Genomic DNA, 16254 nt, shown 5'->3' with positions numbered 1-16254 from the left:
ACCCTAAACGCGTAAAGGAGGCGTAAAAATCTTAAGCCCGTAAGGTTAAGCTATATAACCTTATTATTAGCCCTACCTAGGTAGTAGGCCTCTATGCGTTTTAGCTAGACGTTAGTCTTAGGCTATATCTTTAAATAGAGGGCCTTTTTTGGCACCTCCTGTGCGTAGGGGAGAAAGTAGCCCTTTCCTTTTTTTAGGAAGCCGGTAATTGACCGTATAAACGTATAGGGTAGGTAGCTAAGGTAGGCTCCCGTTATTGCGTCTATATTTTAGCGTCTGGCCCGTCTAATTTAGGTCTCCTTAACGCCGCTAAGCTTAGTATGCCGGATGCTCTGCTTATAGGCGCTATAGGTCTTCTCCTTTAAGTAAATTCCTACCCCCTAGAATATCTTTTTATTCTATTTAAACTGTGTATAATAGCTTAGCGGCCGTTGCGGTACTTTAATACTGCTAGGGAAGATATATAGGTTATAGTAGTCCTCTAGCTGCTAAAAGGATGGGAAGCTTTTAGCGCCATCTTTACCCTAGCGGTTAAAGAAGTAGAAGGCTACTATAGAGAGGGGGTAGAGGATAGGGTTAGCGTTCTGTATATAGCCTATATACTTAACCTTACCGTGCTAATTCTACTTCCCTTATGTTATTGATATAATTATATATAGCGCTAACTTGTTTAGTTTAGGCCCTTTATTCTCTAGTTTAATAAAAATAAGGTTAGTAAGCTAAATATCTTATCTACTTTTACTATGGGTAATAGTAGTATGGCCTAAGGAACGGGTTAGAAAATAGTAGCTATATAAACTGGGTAGGGTATATATAAACCTAATAAATACTTAGCTGTAGTTTAAAGGTAAGACTTAACTAAACCTAGCATCTTAGAGCCCGTCTCCTAGCACTAAGTAATTACCTTTTTAAGCCCTTTAATGTTATAGCCGCTAGTAATTATAAATAAACCTTAATTAATAAAGTTAACGCGTTAAATCCGGTCCTTATTATAGTAGACGCTATCTAGTACTACTAAGAGCTTTGCCCCCTATAGCGGCTGTAAGGTCTTATCTTTTAACTATTACGCGTAAAGCTTAGTAATAGCGGAGACGTAGCTATTTATAACTAAGTATTGGACTATCTCGTTAAATAGGGCGTTTAGGGCCTCCTTGTCCTATATCTCCCCTTCCTCCTTTATAGCTTCCTCTCTTATGCCTACGGCTGCCCCTACGGCTGCCCCTATAGCTAACTTCCCCTCTAGCTACCCTACCTACTTAACCATCTTCTGCCTCTTCTTTACCCGCTCGCTATCTTTTTATATCTTTTTCTATTTTAACTTCCGTTTTTAATAGCTAGTAGCCCGTAATTCTTAGTTAACAACTTACTACTCTAAAAATAGGTAAAGCTTATCTTCTGTTACCTAGGCGCTGTCCGTATTACCTTTTAATTTTATATACTAGTCTTCCCACTTTTTTTACTTTAGCTTGTACGCCTTTATAGTATTCTTTAAGTGCTAGGCCTTATAAATATTATATAGCCGTGCCGTCTGGGCCTTAAATTCGTTTTAGAGGCTATAGGAGAAAGGGGAGGAGGAGGCTAGGGGGGCTTTTTTTAACTATAAAGTAGACTATAGGGTAAGAAGATTCTTAAAAGACTTTATCTCTATAAGAGGTTAGGGGGAAGACGCGTAAGTATAGCGTGGGTATAGGTAAATAAAGCTACTAAACGCGTAAATATTAATAGAGGAGGAGAAGAAGAGAGCTCTATATTATAGAATCAGAATTATAGTAGGCCGTTTTATATAAAACTAGAAGCCTTGCGTAAGCTAGGAGCTAGCGCGGGTATAAAAATAGGAAAAGGGTTAAAAAATGGATTATTGAGGTGATGATAAGGTTAAAGGCGCGCGATAAGGTCCTTTATACTAACCTAGTACTAACCTAGGCCTTAAAAACGCGTCTAAAAAGTAGGGGCCACTACTAAAAGGGGGGGGTAATATTTGGACGATATATCGCGGACCTTAGGGGGTTATACGTAACCTAAGGTTATGCTAAGCCTAACCCGGACCTCTAATACCTATTATATATTGGGGGGGCTAATTTAGCGCGGTTATAACCCGGGTTAATATAAGGTTAGGGCTACCCCTGCTAATAACGCGCCCGAACCCTATATGAGGTCGCGTAGCGACCGCCCCTAAGTACTTTCGCACGCGATTTTAGGCGAAAAGGTATATAATTTGTGTTAGATTGGTACTTCTGGACGGTCGCGTAATATTGCTTTGAATTTATAACACCTAAATGGGCTTTATTCCTATATTAAGGTGTCTTAGTTGCTATAGTATAGTCCTATATTAAAATATCTTAGTTACTATAGTATAGTCCTATATTAAGGCGTCTTAGTTAATATAGTGCAGTCCTATATTAAGGCGTTTCGGTCACTATAGTGTAGTTATATATTAAGGCGTCTCGGTTACTGTAGTACAGTCCTATATTAAGACGTCTCGGTTACTAGTATAGTCCTATATTAAGATGTCTTAGTTACTACAGTATAGTTGTATATTAAGGCGTTTTGGTTACTATAGTGTAATTATATATAGAGGCGTCTTAGTTACTATAGTATAGTTATATATTAAGGCGTCTTAGTTACTATAGTAAAATAACTATTTAGATATTTTTATAAAGCTAATCTAAAGAACGCTGACCTTGTAGCTGTTCTAGCTGGTTAATAGCCTATCTCTTATCTCTTACTGTACCATCTTCTACGCGCCGTCTTATATTCTTAATTATCTTACGGCGACGGCTATAAAATATAGCCTTGCCGTTAACTTACTAGCGTGCCCCCTAGCAGTAATTAAGAGCTTTAATTAACGGCCTACCTACTAGCCCTAAAGTCTACTTAGTTTAGAGCTGGAAGACTAAATTACTGCCTTAAAGTATTTTATATTTCCTTAGCGGCGCCTATAGGTTAAAAATAAATAGGAGAGATAGTTAAGTATTAGCTTGTGCCTGCGCTAGTAGGGGCAATACGGATATAGTAGACAGCTAAGCGGGTGGTGTGGATATTATAGACGGCTAAGTAGATGGTGTAGATATTATAAACGGCTGAGCGGATAGTGTAAATATTGTAGATGGCAGCTAAGCGGGTAGTATAGATATTATAGACGGCGGCTAAGCGGGCAGTATAGATATTGTAGACAGCCGAGTAGGCGGCGTAGATATAGTAGATATTATAGTAGACAGCACGGGCTCGCCTAAAGGTAGATATATGGACTTTATAGGCCCTATCTAGATACCCGTCTTCCCTTACTAGATCTATATAGGTATAAATAATGCTAATAACCTTTCTATTTCGCTAAGGCGTTCTAAGATCGTCTATACGCGTAATTAAACCCCCTTTATCTTAGAGATTGCAGCCTTATATCTTAGCTTAGCTACGGCCTTATAGGTAGGCTAGTATTTCCGCATTATTAGCTTATCTAGCGTAACTATATTAGCTAGCGAGCTTTTTACCTGTATGGTAAACCTCTAGTACTCCTTATAGCTAAAAAGGGGGTCCTTTTATAGGGGGTGGAGTAGGAACTACTTGCGTAGGATTACTAAGTCCTATAATAGGATTACCCTAAACGTATAAAGGAGGCGTAAAAATTTTAAGCCTATAAGGTTAAGCTATATAACCTTATTATCGGCCTTACCTAGATAGTAGGCCTCTATATATTTTAGCTAGACGTTAGTCCTAGGCCATATCTTTAAATAAAGGGCCTTCCCCGGCACCTCCCGTGCGTGGGGGAGAAAGTAGCCCTTTCCTTCCTTTAGGAAGCCGGTAATTGACCGCATAAACGCATGGGGTAGGTAGCTAAGGTAGGCTCCCGTTATCGCGTCTATATTTTAGCGTCTGGCCCGTCTAATTTAGGTCTCCTTAACGCCGCTAAGCTTAGTATGCCGGATGCTCTGCTTATAGGCGCTATAGGTCTTCTCCTTTAAGTAAATTCCTACCCCTTAGAATATCTTTTTATTCTATTTAAACTGTGTATAATAGCTTAGCGGCCGTTACGGTACTTTAATACTACTAGGGAAGACGTATAGGTTATAGTAGTCCTCTAGCTGCTAAAAGGATGGGAAGCTTTTAGCGCTATCTTTACCCTAGTGGTTAAAGAAGTAAAAGGCTACTATAGAGAGGGGGTAGAGGATAGGGTTAGCGTTTTGTATATAGCCTATATACTTAACCTTGCCGTGCTAATTCTACTTCCCTTGTGTTATTGATATAATTATATATAGCGCTAACTTATCTAGTTTAGGCCCTTTATTCTCTAGTTTAATAAAAATAAGGTTAGTAAGCTAAACGTCTCGTTTACTTTTACTATAGGTAATAGTAGTATGGCCTAAGGAACGGGTTAGAAAATAGTAGCTATATAAACTGGGTAGGGTATATATAAACCTAATAAATACTTAGCTGTAGTTTAAAGGTAAGACTTAACTAAACCTAGTATCTTAGAGCCCGTCTCCTAGCACTAAGTAATTACCTTTTTAAGCCCTTTAATGTTATAGCCGCTAGTAATTATAAATAGGCCTTAATTAATAAAGTTAACGCGTTAAATCCGGTCCTTATTATAGTAGACGCTATCTAGTACTACCGAGAGCTTTGCCCCCTATAGCGGCTGTAAGGTCTTACCTTTTAACTACTACGCGTAAAGCTTAGTAATAGCAAAGACGTAGCTATTTATAACTAAGTATTGGACTATCTCGTTAAATAGGGCATTTAGGGCCTCCTCGTCCTATATCTCCCCTTCCTCCTTTATAGCTTCCTCTTTTATGCCTATAGCTACCCCTACGGCTGCCCCTATAGCTAACTTCCCCTCTAGCTGCCCTACCTACTTAACTATCTTCTGCCTCTTCTTTACCTACTTACTATCTTTTTATATCTCTTTCTATTTTAACTTCCGTTTTTAATAGCTAGTAGCCCGTAATTCTTAGTTAATAACTTACTGCTCTAAAAATAGGTAAAGCTTATCTTCTGTTACCTAGGCGCTATCCGTATTACCTTTTAATCTTACATACTAGTCTTCCCACTTTTTCTGCTTTAGCTCGTACGCCCTTATAGTATTCTTTAAGTGCTAAGCCTTATAAATATCGTATAGCCGTGCCGTCTGGGCCTTAAATTCGTTCTAAAGGCTATAAAAAGAAGGGGAGGAGGAGGCTAGGGGGGCTTCCTTTAACTATAAAGTAGACTATAGGGTAAGAAGATTCTTAAAAGACTCTATCTCCGTAAGAGGTTAGGGGGAAGACGCGTAAGTATAGCGCGGGTATAGGTAAATAAAGCNACTNAACGNGTAAATATTAATAGAGGAGGAGAAGAAGAGAGCTCTATATTATAGAATTAGAATTATAGTAGGCCGTTCTATATAAAACTAGAAGCCCCGCGCGAGCTAGGAGCTAGCGCGGGCATAAGAATAGGAAGAGGGTCAAAAAATGGATTGTTGAGGCGATGATGAGGTTAAAGGCGCGCGATAAGGTCCTCTATACTAACCTAGTACTAACCTAGGCCTCAAAAACGCGTCCAAAAAGTAGGGGCCACTACTAAAAGGGGGGGGTAATATTTGGACGATATGTCGCGGACCTTAGGGGGTCATACGTAACCTAAGGTTATGCCAAGCCTAACCCGGACCTCCGATACCTTAGGTTGCCCTTAGGATAACCCCCGGATGCCCCTCGGATGGTTGCCGGTTACGTGCCGGAGGCACGTGCCCGTAGTATATAGTCTCCACGATCCCAGAGGCCTTACCTCCTTAAGGATTTGTCTCTCTTACCAATCTATCCTGTTCCACAATCGTGTCCTTATAGCCCCCTGTCTACAAAGTCCCCTCACATCCTTGGAGGATGTTTCGGTGTTCGCGCACGGGCCTCTTTTAGTGTACGCCTCAACGGCGCATGGGATATTGCTCAAATCAAAAAGACAGGAAAACAAAAAAGTAGAGACTCCATTGCGCCGCGCCAGCCCGCATCGCCAACATGATTATCCTCTCCGACACAGACTACACCATGTCCCTCTAGGCGACAGTCATGACACCGTGGTCTCCGGTCGGGTTGCCATTGCCGTCAAGCACAGGGGTGCACTTCTCGATCTTTTGATCTACGCCGTTGCAGGTAATCTTGAATGACTGGCACCTGAGCGTTGGTGTGAACCAGACTATCAAACATCGTTAGCAGGTCGATCCGCAATGTAGAGAAAGGTGTCAGACTCACGGTTGAAGTTGGCGCCAGGTACGAGACCGATGCTCAGCGTAAGAGATTTAGTGACCGTGTGCGTGCTCGTCGTCGACGCAGCTTCCGTCACTGCATTAGACCAGTCCATGTTATAGCCGACCGTAACGGTCGCTGTCGGGCCAATGAACATGAACCCGGCTGTCATGCTATAGGAGAAGCCCTGGCTGTCGGTATGGGTGGTGGACTCTTCGTTCATAAGTGAGGTAGAGGCGGAAACCGACATATCCGGCGACATGGCACACGACTCGCCGCCGTTGCAGTTGAGCGACTGACCGTCGATCTGCTGCGGCCCGGCCTTGGTGTAGGTGTCGCCATCGGACGTGGGCGCGGAGCACTGAATCACGAGTGTTAGCAAGGAGCCCCGTGAGAGGCTAAAGTTGTCTTACTTGAACGGCAGGCGGTGGTGGCGCAGGTTTAGGGTCTTCCGGATTTGGGTTTCTCCAACTTCGCACCTCTAGGTCGCTGGTGTCGCTTGGAAGGCCACGCATGATTCTGCTCGGCAGCAACTCGCGCTTCTTCTTGTGTGGAGCGGCGCCCGCAGCCCCACAGTCGCCCGAGCCGCAGCAGAATCCAGCAGCGACACTGCGGGAGCCGACATGCGCAAAATAGCATCCGCCATAGCCCGCGGATAGGATGACATTACCCGAGAGCCGCGAGTCGGTGCTCCCCTTATCGGTGCTGTACGGCTCGGTGATGATGATGCGACAGCCCGGATCTGGCTGTTGGATGTTCTGTTGCAATTGGGTTTAGCTTTTGATCTTAGGGGTGAATGTAAGAGTTTAAGGTAGAAGCGCTACTCACCCACCACACATCATAACCACCGCCGGTTTTAGATGCAGCATTGGGCATATCAAAGTGGGATTCTGCTGTGGCCGAGGACCAAGGTGTCACGTTGATGCCCTTGTCGTCTTCACAGTACGAGCAACCATTGTCATTGCCGGAGCCTACTGCACACGGAACAACCTTGCCCGCGAATGCTTTAGGAACCAGGGATATCAAGAGAGCAGCAGCCAATGCTGGAGAGATGGGTGTGCTCAGCATCTTGAGAAGAACAGAAGCGCAGGTTATTTTAGGGATAGAAGGAAAAATAGAAGGAAATTTGGGGGAAGTCTTAGAGCGAAGGTAGCGTGATAAAGAGCGGGAGAAGCTTTGAACCGAGTGTCGAAGAGATAGAACTTGCTGAAGATGGTGCGAGTAGATTGGGAGGAGATCCGAGCCTCTTTTATTTTCCCAGAGCTATTGCCACTGTTCGTCTACGGCCAGGTGTTAATTCCATACTGAAGGCTGTGATTCTGATGAAAATGGAAATTGCATATCTGGTTTCATCACGAATAGAGCACAGGAGGAATGATGGAGTAAATGGGTGACTTCCTTCGACTGGGACCGGTGGGTGAAGTGGTTATTCTGGGAGCATGTGACTGCCTCCATCATCCCGAGGTTCCTTCATCCGTCCTTCAGCCCTCCTTTATCCACGTTGACGCAAGCAGTAGTAACGTGGCTTAGGTACAGAAGGAATTAGGTCGAAGCAAGAGCTTCGGATCATGTGTACCAGTTTTATAGTTCAGGTAAGCGCCGTTTGGAAGGATGAGACGAGAAGACGCCCAGTGCCTTGCCGCTTAGTCTTAATAATACACTCCGATCCTTCTGATAACGGCCGAAAATTCTTTCGCAACGTTCCGTCGTCAAAACACGCCCTCCACCTGTTTCGTTGGTTTCGGGCGAAACACTACGTGGGAGATTGCTAAATACGTCCGTAGTTGTGCTCTTGGCGACAAGGGTCCCAGTCCGGCGTGTTCGGCTGGGACTTCTAACCTTGGAACCTTCAACCTTCCCAATAAGGCGTCCTAGGCAAGTCTAAGCTCCTTTGGTTTCTAGATTTGTCCCGCGAGTCCGACGAACTTTCGCCGACGACATCGTCATCGACCTTGGTTGAGTCCCTCCCGACTCTGCGCAAAACGTATGACTGGTCTTCAATTCTGGAAATCAAATTCTGCTCATCACAATAATTCTTGGTGATTGAACGATATTAGACAACTGTCTGAGCTCGATCATAGTCGTTGTATTTTCACCATTACGCATTTGTAGCTTAACTGCCCAGGTTTGTCTAGGCCCAGACCCTACGGCGTGAATACATTCGAATAGTCTCAGGGACGGAAAGATACATTAGAAAACAAATGAAAGGCTAAAGTAGTTTTCAGTAATAGAATTCCATTGCACTAACGACTTCAAAGCTCTATTGTACAAAAGAGAAAAACACTCAAAGAAGCAGCCAGGCCAAATTCAAGAACCCTTCAGTGAACAACCATGCTAAACTCAAGAAAAACTCCAATACTCAACGCCCGACGCTCCTATGTTCGAAACCCCCGGAAGTCTGGTGAGGGTCCTTCCACCGACTTACGCGTTTCTTACGCGTCACGAAAGTTCCTAGAAACCATTCGCCCCGCAGTCCTCGTTACCCGCAATGAGTAGGTTGTAACCCTGGCCCCAGTACTGGAAGGCCCTGATATACGATTTGTCTCCGGCTCCCGAATTAGGGTCTTTCCCATAGCAGTCATAGTACGTGTCCTTTATCTGCTCGCCCAAGTCGCCAGCGTTGAAGGGGACGTTGAAATGACTGCCAGTTGGATCATTATCGAGGCTCAGGAAGACGCCTGTATGGCCGATGCAGGCGATCACTTTGCCTTGCTCGCCAGGTTTGCCCACAAATGTCGTCGTTTTGCATTCATCGGTGCCGTCGTGGCATTCGCTGGTGAAGTCGTCGATGATGTTCGCAACGCGCGCTTCCGTGGCGGTCTGGTACATGTCGAGGCCGCAGTTGCTCGTGTCTTTAATGCGCTTGTCCAATATGGCAGCAGTGTTCTGCTCCGCGTCTGAGACGGGTGCGGCAGCAGCCAGGCTAGCTGCACCAAGCAGAATAGCGGAGAGGAATTGCATTGTGGGCTTTGTGGTTTTAAAAGATGAGAGATTGATAAGAGGTGATAGATGGAAGTAAAGTTAAAGGAACTACTGGATTGTGGTTTGGATAGAAGGCTGTTGTGTTTACTTGATGATGAGACTGGGATGGCGGAAAACGCTGACATTCTTATACCCTCTCTAGACTTGACACTTTGTAATTTGATGCTTCCCAATTCGACTATACAAAAATCTAGCCAGAAATTAGTGGATCGTGGAGTCTGCCTCTATTGGGAGGCAAAGAGGCTGTTCGACAAGGATGGAGCTTCGCGACGTGTTCTTACCACTACCCTCCTCCATGGTACATGTTGTCTGGAAATCACAATAAATTGCGCCGCTGCCAGAATAAGTATAAGACTCACACGCCTTAAAACGAGGCTGTGCGGCTCTTACTCTCGCAGGCTGGGCCGCTTGTCGTACGAGATCTAAGCATGGATTGTGGCGTTTCAGAGCGCAAACTACTGCAAGCCTGCCGCTTTTAGCCGAATGGGGCGAAAGCCTAGCCTAAAATGAACGTAACACCACCTCGTATACAACCCAAGTCCTCGATCCTCTCACACTCTAACGTGTCCCGCCCCACATCGCCATACGGCCAAAAAGACAGCAGTACTTGCGAATCTATTGCAACTGTGGCGGGATCCAATATATATACTCTTACATACACGTAGCAACAATTCACATCTAGTTAGCAAGTGGCCAGCACAAGCATGTGGCCACCCCAATTTTTAGTGCGATTTGGACGTTTCAGCATCCCAGCAATCTTAATAACCACGAAATATTAAGTAAAAATTTGAAAGTATAACAAATGCCATTGGATCAATATCACGACAGCCAATCCCAGATAATAATGTATCAGGGCCGAGACTCATTGGCCCTGATTTTGCTCTACAAGAACAGCTCATGGGCTTGAGATGCATCGGTTCCTCTATCTACGCCCCCAGCATAAGCCCGTAAGCGATCTTCGACAGTCTTGCACAGGTGGCTGTTCCTGATGGCAGTCAGGATGACTCCAAAGGCGAAGACAAATATGCCAAGTTGCACAACCCAGGGGCCCTTTCTGTGGCGGAATAGTTGTTATGATACAATTGCGGCGTGGAGACAGCTTCGGCCCAATGGATGATCGTCAACGTTTGGGTCGGGCGTTCTCGAGCGTAAATGACCAAGAATACGTTCAAGTAATAGCGCTACATGTGTTCTTGAAGTTTTAGGCCCAATCCTGTGTTGTTGGAGATGTGGCAGTGTTAGATGCGCAGAGAGTGCGATGGAGGCGATGTCGTTAAGATGCATTGTAGGCTTAGTGACTTCTGCTCTGTTTCACCTCGAGACCGTGTTGTTTTTGGGTAGCAACATCATCCTAATGGATTGTAGGAGTTCAAGAGCCCCATAAGGAGTCATGAGATCACAGAGAAGGTCAGACCTCTGATCTGTCTAGATCACCAAAGGTGTTTAAGAAGGGTAACAAGAATGCTCTGTTCTCTCCTCGTTAGATTATCATTTTCTTTGTCTCTTTCACTGTGATCTGAAGCATCTCATCTCTTTGTCTTCTCTGGCAGAAGATTTCAATCGAATCATACTTCTACATTGATCCGTTCTATCATGCGGTTTTCTATTGCTACTGTAGCCCTAGGGCTTGCGGTCTTTGGTGGCCGATTTGGAGCATATGCCAGCGCAATTCCAGCTGATCTGGCAGAGTCGCCGTCCTCTCTCGCTCGAGACATTGCAATTGAGAAGCCGAAGAGAGGAGTCGCCGTCCCGGTTCTCCAAAGAGCCCCAGCAGGAGGAGCCCCGGTGCCCGCTCCCAGACCTCCAGCTCCCGTACCGAAGCCCAATAACCCTGCCAATCCCAAGCCAGTCAACCCCGAACCGCCAGCTGTTCCCGCACCAGTTGTTCCCAAGCCCCTCACTCCTGAAAATGTCATGCCGGCGGACGTCAAACCTGGACAAATCGTAGCGGCCGATCCTGTCGATCCAATCGTCAATCCTGAACCCCCCAAATACATCGCTGCTGGCGCCGCCAGACAGCCGGGCGAGAAGCTTCAGCCTAGACCTAACACTCTTCCCAAACCAGCGAGCCTCAGGGATGCAATAGATCGTGGGGCAGCGAATGATTGGTCGGATGCCGTTAAGGCCAAAGGAAAGGTATGCCGAAACGGCAAGCGTGAAGAACGTAAGAAAGGCGAGTTGATGGCGGCATTCAAAAAGCGATCAGGTCCCGAATACGCGCAAAATTGGGCTACTTGGCAAAGAGGTATAAGAGCCTCTCCTTTATGTCGAGTATTGATTTCTAACGCTACGCTAGTGTTCGCACAAATCAACGACATGCTAGCCCAGTATCCAGAAGTCACCCAACCAATAACCATCATCATTTTTGGCGGCATCTCAGGCCTCTCGATCAACTCACGCGGGTCAAGCGGCAAAACTGGTGATGCTGACTACATGTTCCATCCGGACACCGACGAGACACACAAAACTGCTTTTCAGGACGCTGTCCAGAGAATTTACTCTGCAAACCAGAACACCCTTGCAACAGACTATATAAACGATCAGGTCGGCAACTACTTCAGTGACCAAGTGTCCCGTACGATTGCTCAATACAGCAACGAAGCCGCCTGGCAAGGGAGCAAGCTGAAGATCATCAATGCCTGGTGGCCCATTCAGCTTGTGAATAAGATGGATCGAATTAGCTACATGATGAAAGAACATGACGGATATTACCAGATGAAGGATATGCAGGACGCAGTAGCATTTCTAAAGAAGAGCAAGCGGGCCATTGGCAACAGAAAGATTGGCACGGACTGGATGACAATTTGGGGTAGCTTGATTGGCAGGGATTCAGCGGCTACGAAAGATATGATTGCGACTTGTGCCGGGCTGTTACAGGAAAGCTATGAGGGATTTGCCGATGATATTATGCAAATCGTAACAGAAGCTGAGGATTCCTGTTAGACTTCTCTCTTGACATTCTCTCTAACAAGGTCATATATTGCGAAATCGTTGGAAGCTTCGATCGATTTCTTTACATAGATCCCGATTGAGTGGTGCGGTGGTAGTGCGCCTGCACCTGGCTGCCTTTGCCTTTGGATACAGGAGTTGGTTTGAATCTGTCGACCTGAATCGGACTTCCTTACCACCATATAACTACTGTCTCACTACTGTCTTTGATGCCTAGTGCCCTATATCTCATTACCTATTTCTATTACCTATTTATCTCTTTTTTTTTTTTTTTTTTTTATTTTATCCATTGTATTATACTACGTACAATACTGCGCATGCAGCCTCTGGGCATTGGCGCTATAGTTCTTATATACATAAATCCTTTTTGGGGCAGCTTAATATGTACTAGTAGCTATGTCCTAGTAGTTTATAGACCCCTAAATTAGGAGTTTATAGTTTCCTAGTAAAAATACTAAGATGCTACAACTACTAGGGAATGAGAAATGGTAAGAAAAACTGTAAAAAATCCTAACCCCCTGTCCCTGTCCTTTTGCAATTTATTTCTGTCCTTTTGCTCTCTACTGTCTTTTAACCTAAAAGCCTAGTAGGAGTTACCTCCCTTCTAGACTTCTATTAATTTTATTCTTCCATAGAGTTTTCTACGCTAGTACTATGTACTAATTTAGCTGCTCTAAGATTCTCGCAGTCTCTACTATTAGCAAAGTGTTTTTCTTTACAATTAATGCAAAGAGGGGTGGTATGCTTGCAAGGCCTACCGCTTATTAAGCAGGTAGGACAGCAGTGGTCTTTAGATAGATGTGCAGCCGCACAATATCTACAGGCCTAGTAGAGCATCTGTCCTCCTGTATGGCCAAATTTTTGGCAGCTATTACACTGCGTAGTAGAGAGAGACTTTAAGGTACTTTACTACCTTTAGTAGCTGTACCTGCAATTGATATCTCTTTTTGCTTGAGGATTTCTTGTCTTTTTTTCTTCGTTCTCTATAGTAAAAAACTATAGAGCCAAATCTGGTCTGTGGATTGTGTCTTTTTTTCCGCTAGATGAGATCCATTTAGGTAGTCCTTGTATCCTTATACGGATTAAAGTCTCAATCTCTTCTTTTAGAAGGCTTAGGAGCCTCCTTCTTTAGGAAAGGTAGGGTAGGAAACCGCCCAGGGGCAATAACTTGAAACCCCAGTGGTTCAGTTTTTGTTGCTCTTTGAAAGGTAAAGCAGTTTATGCCAGATCTCCTTATACTGTGATTAGGAAATCTGCATTATACTCTTCTGTAGTCGTAAGGAGAATATTTTGTTTTCCTTTAGTTCTAGCCTATAGACGGGCTAGACACTCGCTTTTTTACTTGCAGTTTTGATGCAAATAGTTGATGACTTTATTTCGTATAGAGAAGCTACTAAGCTGGTCCTTTTCGTCTGTAATTAGAAGGACAAGAACTATATGCAATTACAATGACAATAGTGCTGACTGAGGCATTCTAATGCTAGGTAGTGAGACTAGTAAACCCATATCAAGAGACGAATAAAAGTTGGGCAGAGATAGTCTGTAATAGGACTAGTCATATTGAGGCTGATTTTCTTACCCTCGAGAAGAAGAAAAAGGCTAGAAGAAGGTCCTAGTGGGTCTAATGGTGAGGAGGTGTGGGACCTCTACGTAGGGAGGATCTTCTCAGTTTCTACTAAAAGTACTTACTAACAGCGAGACTGAGCAAAGGAGAGCTTTTACTTCTTCTACTAGTCCTTCTAAGGACCTCTTTTGCCCTCTTCTCTTCTTCTTCTTCTGCAAAGGGTTTTTTCCTATAGGATATTGTGTGGTTATAGTCACTAGCTGTCCAACTTGTTCTTCTTGTTCTTCTCCTTCTAGCCCTCTATAGGCCGGATTAGGCTTCTTAAAGCCTCGTATAGATATTCTTCCGGAGAAAGGGAAGACGGAGGTATACTAGGCATACTATCCGTAGTAGTTGTTAGTTTTATTATCTTTTTTGCAGGTTTTTGGTTTTCTTTTTCAGGAGAAGACTAAGGATGTCCTCTTTTTTCTCCTATCCTAAACGGGCCAGGAGAAGAAGAAGGGGGAGAAAAAGTAGATGTAGAATCTTCATCACTTATTTCTATAGGAGGTTTTTTTTTAGACCTATTAGGCCTTGGCATTTTATATCTTATAGGGGGGTTTCTAGTTTTTACTATCTTTATACCCTTTCTCCTTACTAATCCTACTAGAAGATTTCTGGGGAGATTAGGCTAAAAGGTAGTAGAAAGACTAGCCCCTATTAGTATTCGTAGTAGTAGTTATAGTTTTGGTATTCCTGTCCGTGCCTCGCTTATAAGCTAGGACCACCCCTAAGAAGAATTTTCTGCTGGGGAAAAGGGGGTAAAACGACAAATAAATCCACCTCTAGCTCGCTAGGCAGTGAGAATTAGGTCTTAAAAGTTAGGAAATCGATTGTTTTTGATGGTAAGATGGGTATGCGTAAGTTTTGAAGTGCGGCGCCACCTTTTGGTAAGGTTGCATGTGTGGTGAAAGGTTACCTATTTATCTCAGTTGCTTATAATATTTGACTCAGTTGCCTAGACCTACCTTGTGTATATAGAGAGCTTCTAGAGCCCTCTCTTTAACAAACAGAGTTCTCATTCCTAATCGTCCATTCAACAGTTATAAGCCCGGGCCGTCTACTACATCGTCTTTAATTCAAAGCCTTTATTCCCATAGATTTCCATCATTATCTCGATTATAGACACCCACAATAACCTCTTAACAAGATACCACTCCCGTTATTGTCTCATCCGTTATCCTTATAAGCCTAAATAATTGGGACGAATAGATTAAGGTCATTAAGTTAAAGGCCAATATTAATCGTCTCTGGAAGTATGTCGGCCCATTAACACCCAAGACTGATCTACTAAGGCTTAAAGAACCCATTTAAGCCTTACCTAAGGATGTTAATAGCCGGAAGACGAAGCTCTTAAAGCTAGATAAGGATAAGAAGGGGAAGCTCCATATACTCTAAGCTAACTATAGGGATAACGTAAAGCTATACAGAAAACAGCTGTTAGCTCTTAATACGTTACGCAGTTAAATCCAAAGCTTAATCTTACATACCTACCTTATCTACATATTTAAATGCGACACCACCTACGACGTCTTGGTGTCGCTAAAGTAGAGAATTACTCTAACCAATAACGCCTAAAAGCTTTAAGTCGCTACTTAGTATATAAAGCCTAAGAAAGCGCCTTAGAACTAGAACTTTAAGGTCTAGTTATAAGAGTGGGAGAAGTATACACTAAGTGTAAGGAGCTAGATCTACCTAAGGTAAATAGTAATCGTTTAGTAAAAGACTTTATATATATAGTTAATTTAATTATACTAAACTGGTTAGAATATTAGAAAAACTAGATTAAAAGGCTTAAGTAAGGAAAAAAGACGCTTTCTAGCTTTTTAAAACTAATTAGAATATACTAAAACTACCGTTATACGGAGCTCGCCTAGAAGGGCAAAAACTTATAGAAATCCTTTGCAGTTACCTTTAAGGATAAGTTAAGTAAGTTGCTAAATGTAAAGTCTAAATTAAAGCCTAAATTATTAGCAGATAAGTAGAAGAAGGAAAGGCAACCACCGCTAAAGTACCTATATGGAAAACGTTATTATGATAATAAATACTAGTATATAGTAGAGTTAATTCTTTACCTACTTTAGTTTAAACCGGGTAATAAAATTTAAAAGAAAGTAGAAGAGAAGATTACGAATATAAAACCTAAAATTAAAGCCCGAATTAAGCAAATTAAAAAGGATAATTAAGCTAATAAGAAGCTAAATAATAGTAGTAATTAGAGCTTATAAGAGCCTACTAGAGTCTTTATAGTTTATTAAAAAGGGACCTATAATATAGCTTTCGACTATAAGCTTCGCGATAGTATTATAGTGGGGTAGAATATCCTACGCCTAGTGTCTTAGCATCTTCCTATATTTATAGAGGCTTCGGCTTCCCTCCTTCTTAGATATTATAAACCTATAAGCCATTAATAGAGAGGCAGTTTCCTATAATATATATTTTTTCTCTCCTTTTTTCTAACTACTTTTCTACTAACTAATTATAACTAATTAACTAACTAACTGACCG

The 16254-nt window shown here is 43.2% G+C and overlaps 2 protein-coding genes across 2 annotated transcripts; one reads left to right on the top strand and one right to left on the bottom strand.

Moving 5' to 3' along the window:
* Nucleotides 1–6165: 6165 nt before the first annotated feature.
* On the bottom strand, nt 6166–7280 carry K441DRAFT_683156 (uncharacterized protein; the record flags this gene model as incomplete). Its single annotated transcript, XM_067651664.1, has 3 exons — nt 6166–6573; nt 6626–6970; nt 7041–7280. 3 exons carry the CDS (start codon nt 7278–7280, stop codon nt 6166–6168), a joined length of 993 nt encoding a protein of 330 aa, XP_067496204.1.
* Nucleotides 7281–10787: 3507 nt separating this feature from the next.
* On the top strand, nt 10788–11820 carry K441DRAFT_683154 (uncharacterized protein; the record flags this gene model as incomplete). Its single annotated transcript, XM_067651663.1, has 3 exons — nt 10788–11439; nt 11491–11754; nt 11789–11820. 3 exons carry the CDS (start codon nt 10788–10790, stop codon nt 11818–11820), a joined length of 948 nt encoding a protein of 315 aa, XP_067496203.1.
* Nucleotides 11821–16254: the final 4434 nt, after the last annotated feature.

Source organism: Cenococcum geophilum (assembly GCF_001692895.1).
Source record: "Cenococcum geophilum 1.58 unplaced genomic scaffold K441scaffold_113, whole genome shotgun sequence".
NCBI classification, from domain to species: Eukaryota; Fungi; Ascomycota; class Dothideomycetes; order Gloniales; family Gloniaceae; genus Cenococcum; species Cenococcum geophilum.
This window is presented reverse-complemented; position numbering and strand designations above follow the sequence as displayed.